The sequence below is a fragment of the Lepidochelys olivacea genome (assembly GCF_965140295.1).
Source record: "Lepidochelys olivacea isolate rLepOli2 genome assembly, chromosome: 5".
NCBI classification, from domain to species: Eukaryota; Metazoa; Chordata; order Testudines; family Cheloniidae; genus Lepidochelys; species Lepidochelys olivacea.
The window spans coordinates 3,723,274-3,727,559 of NC_140415.1; the positions used below are offsets into that span (position 1 = coordinate 3,723,274).

General features: G+C 49.2%; 1 protein-coding gene across 1 annotated transcript; it reads right to left on the bottom strand.

Moving 5' to 3' along the window:
- Window positions 1-1,898: 1,898 nt before the first annotated feature.
- On the bottom strand, window positions 1,899-3,878 carry LOC311521156 (uncharacterized protein). Its single transcript, XM_084629319.1, has 3 exons — window positions 3,599-3,878; window positions 3,118-3,502; window positions 1,899-2,532 (listed from the first exon to the last, which is right to left on the bottom strand). Exons 1-3 carry the CDS (start codon window positions 3,761-3,763, stop codon window positions 2,258-2,260), a joined length of 825 nt encoding a protein of 274 aa, XP_084485445.1. The 5' UTR covers window positions 3,764-3,878; the 3' UTR covers window positions 1,899-2,257.
- Between the last annotated feature and the right edge of the window lie 408 nt (window positions 3,879-4,286).

Genomic DNA, 4,286 nt, shown 5'->3' on the forward strand with positions numbered 1-4,286 from the left:
ACCGGCAATGCATTGTCTTTTAATCAGCAGCCAGCAGAAGACGATGGCTAGTCGTCATACTGCACCGTCTTCTGCCGAGCACCCAGGAGATGACGATCGCCAGCAGTCGTACTGCACAGTCTGCTGCCAGCAAGATATATAAAGATAGATGAAGTGGCTCAAAACAAGAAATAGACCAGATTTGTTTTGTATTCATTTTCTCCTCACTCCCTCCATGGAATCAACGGCCTGCTAAACCCAGTTTTGAGTTCTATCCTTGAGGTTTTGAGTTCTATCTTTCAAGGGGCCATTCTGTTTCTCACAAAGCCACCCCCTTTGTTGATTTTAATTCCCTGTAAGCCAACCCTGTAAGCCATGTCGTCAGTCGCCCCTCCCTCCGTCAGGGCAACGGCAGACAATCGTTCCGCGCCTTTTTTCTGTGCAGACGCCATACCATGGCAAGCATGGAGCCCGCTCAGATCACTTTGGCAATTAGGAGCACATTAAACACCACGCGCATTATCCAGCAGTATATGCAGCACCAAAACCTGGCAAAGCGAAACCAGGCAAGTAGGTGACATCAGCGCGGTGACGAGAGTGATGAGGACATGGACACAGACTTCTGTCAAAGCATGGGCCCTGGCCATGTGGGCATCATGGTGCTAATGGGGCAGGTTCATGCGGTGGAACGCCGATTCTGGGCCTGGGAAACAAGCACAGAGTGGTGGGACCGCATAGTGTTGCAGGTCTGGGACGATTCCCAGTGGCTGCGAAACTTTCGCATGCGTAAGGGCACTTTCATGGAACTTTGTGATTTGCTTTCCCCTGCCCTGAAGCACATGAATACCAAGATGAGAGCAGCCCTCACAGTTGAGAAGCAAGTGGCAATAGCCCTGTGGAACCTTGCAATGCCAGACAGCTGCTGGTCAGTTAGGAATCAATTTGGAGTGGGCAAATCTACTGTGGGGGCCGCTGTGATATAAGTAGCCAATGCAATCAAAGATCTGCTGCTATCAAGGGTAGTGACCCTGGGAAATGTGCAGGTCATAGTGGATGGCTTTGCTGCAATGGGATTCCCTAACTGTGGTGGGGCGATAGATGGAACCCATATCCCTATCTTGGCACTGGGGCACCAAGCCGGCGAGTACATAAACCGCAAGGGGTACTTTTCAATAGTGCTGCAAGCACTGGTGGATCACAAAGGACGTTTCACCAACATCAATGTGGGATGGCCAGGAAAGGTACATGACGCTCACGTCTTCAGGAACTCTGGTCTGTTTCAAAAGCTGCAGGAAGGGACTTTATTCCCAGATCAGAAAATAACCGTTGGGGATGTTGAAATGCCTATAGTTATCCTTGGGGACCCAGCCTACCCCTTAATGCCATGGCTCATGAAGCCGTACACAGGCAGTCTGGACAGTAGTCAGGAGCTGTTCAACTACAGGCTGAGCAAGTGCAGAATGGTGGTAGAATGTGCATTTGGATGTTTAAAAGCACGCTGGCGCAGTTTACTGACTCGGTTAGACCTCAGCGAAACCAATATTCCCACTGTTATTACTGCTTGCTGTGCACTCCACAATATCTGTGAGAGTAAGCGGGAGACGTTTATGGCAGGGTGGGTGGTTGAGGCAAATCACCTGGCCGCTGGTTACGTGCAGCCAGACACCAGGGCAGTTAGAAGAGCACAGAAGGGCACGGTGCGCAACAGAGAAGCTTTGAAAACCAGTTTCATGACTGGCCAGGCTACGGTGTGAAAGTTCTGTTTGTTTCTCCTTGATGAAACCCCCCCCGCCCCTTGGTTCACTCTACTTCCCTATAAGCTAACTACCCTCCCCTCCTCCCTTCGATCACCGCTTGCAGAGGCAATAAAGTCATTGTTGCTTCACATTCATGCATTCTTTATTAATTCATCACACAAATAGGGGGATAACTGCCAAGGTAGCCCAGGAGGGGTGGTGGAGGAGAGAAGCACCAGGAGGGGTGGTGGAGGAGGGAAGGACAAGGCCACACAGCACTTTAAAAGCTTAAAACTTTAAAACTTACTGAATGCCAGCCTTCTGTAGCTTGGGCAATCCTCTGGGGTGGAGTGGCTGGGTGGCCAGAGGCCCCCCCACCGCATTCTTGGGTGTCTGGGTGAGGAGGCTATGGAACTTGGGGAGGAGGGCAGTTGGTTACACAGGGGCTGTAGCGGCAGTCTGTGCTCCAGCTGTGTTTCCTGCAGCTCAGCCATACGCTGGAGCATATTAGTTTGATCCTCCAGCAGCCTCAGCATTGAATCCTACCTCCTCTCATCTTGCTGCTGCCACCTTTCAGCTTCAGCCCTCTCTTCAGCCTGCCACTTACTCTCTTCAGCCCGCCACGTCTCCTCCCGGTCATTTTGTGCTTTCTTGCACTCTGATATTGTCTGCCTCCACACATTCATCTGTGCTCTGTCAGTGTGGGAGGACAGCATGAGCTCAGAGAACATTTCATCGTGAATGTGTTTTTTTCGCCTTCTAAGCTTCGCTTGCCTCTGGGAAGGAGAAGATCCTGTGATCCTTGAAACACATGCAGCTGGTGGAGGAAAAAAAGGGACAGTGGTATTTAAAAAGACACATTTTATAAAACAATGGCTACACTCTTTCAAGGTAAACCTTGCTGTTAACATTACATACATAGCACATGTGCTTTCATTCCAAGGTTGCATTTTGCCTCCCCACACCGCGTGGCTAGCCCCTCATCCGTTCCCCCTCCCCGTGGCTAACAGCGGGGAAGATTTCTGTTCAGCTACAGGCAAACAGCCCAGCAGGAACGGGCACCTTTGAATGTCCCCTTAAGAAAAGCACCCTATTTCAACCAGGTGACCATGAATGATATCACTCTCCTGAGGATAACACAGAGAAATAAAGAACGGATGTTGTTTCAACGCCAGCAAACATACACTGCAATGCTTTGTTCTGCAATGATTCCTGACTACGTGCTACTGGCCTGGAGTGGTAAAGTATCCTACCATGGTGGATGGAATAAGGCTGCCCTCCCCAGAAACCTTTTGCAAAGGCTTTGGGAGTACATCCAGGAGAGCCGCAAATGCCAGGGCAAATTAATCATTAAACATGCTTGCTTTTAAACCTTGTATAGTATTTTAAAAGGTACACTCACCAGAGGTCCCTTCTCCACCTGGCAGGTCCGGGAGGCAGCCTTGGGTGGTTTCGGGGGGTACTGGCTCCAGGTCCAGGGTGAGAAACAGTTCCTGGCTGTCAGGAAAACCAGTTTCTCTGCTTGCTTGCTGTGAGCTATTTACAACCTCATCATCATCATCTTCCTCGCCCCCAAAATCTGCTTCCATGTTGCCTCCATCTCCATTGAAGGAGTCAAACAACACAGCTGGGGCAGTGGTGGCTGAACCCCATAAAATGGCATGCAGCTCATCATAGAAGCCGGAGCGGCTGTTTGTCTCTCTGGTTTTCTGGTAGGCTTGCCTCAGCTCCTTAAGTTTCATGCAGCACTGCTTCAGGTCCCTGTTATGGCCTCTGTCCTTCATGCCCTGGAAGATTTTGACAAATGTTTTGGCATTTTGAAAACTGGAACGTAGTTCTGATAGCACGGATTCCTCTCCCCCTACAGCGATCAGATCCCGTACCTCCTGTTCGGTCCATGCTGGAGCTCTTTTGCGATTCTGGGACTCCATCATGGTCACCTCTGCTGATGAGCTCTGCATGGTCACCTGCAGCTTGCCACGCTGGCCAAACAGGAAATTGAAATTCAAAAGTTCACGGGCCTTTTCCTGTCTACCTGGCCAGTGCATCTGAGTTGAGAGCACTGACCAGAGCGGTCACAATGGAGCACTCTGGGATAGCTCCCGGAGGCCAATACCATCGAATTGCTTCCACAGTACCCCAAATTTGACCAGGCAAGGCCAATTTCAGTGCTAATTCCCTTGTTGGGTGTGGAGTAAGGAAATCGATTTTAAGAGCCCTTTAAGTTGAAAAAAAAGGGCGGCGTCGTGTGGACGGGTGCAGGGTTAATCGATTTAATGCTGCTAAATTAGACCTCAACTCCTATTGTAGACCAAATTTATTTGAGCATAAGCTTTCGTGAGCTACAGCTCACTTCATCGTATGCATTCAGTAGATGAAGTGAGCTGTAGCTCATGAAAGCTTATGCTCAAATAAATTTGTTAGTCTCTAAGGTGCCACAAGTCCTCCTTTTCTTTTTGCTTAAAAACAGACATCAATATTCTCAATTGAAATGATAAAAAAATAAAAATTGAATTCTGTCAAGCCTTCTATCTATCTATCCATCCCCATCCACTTCATCTACCTATCTAT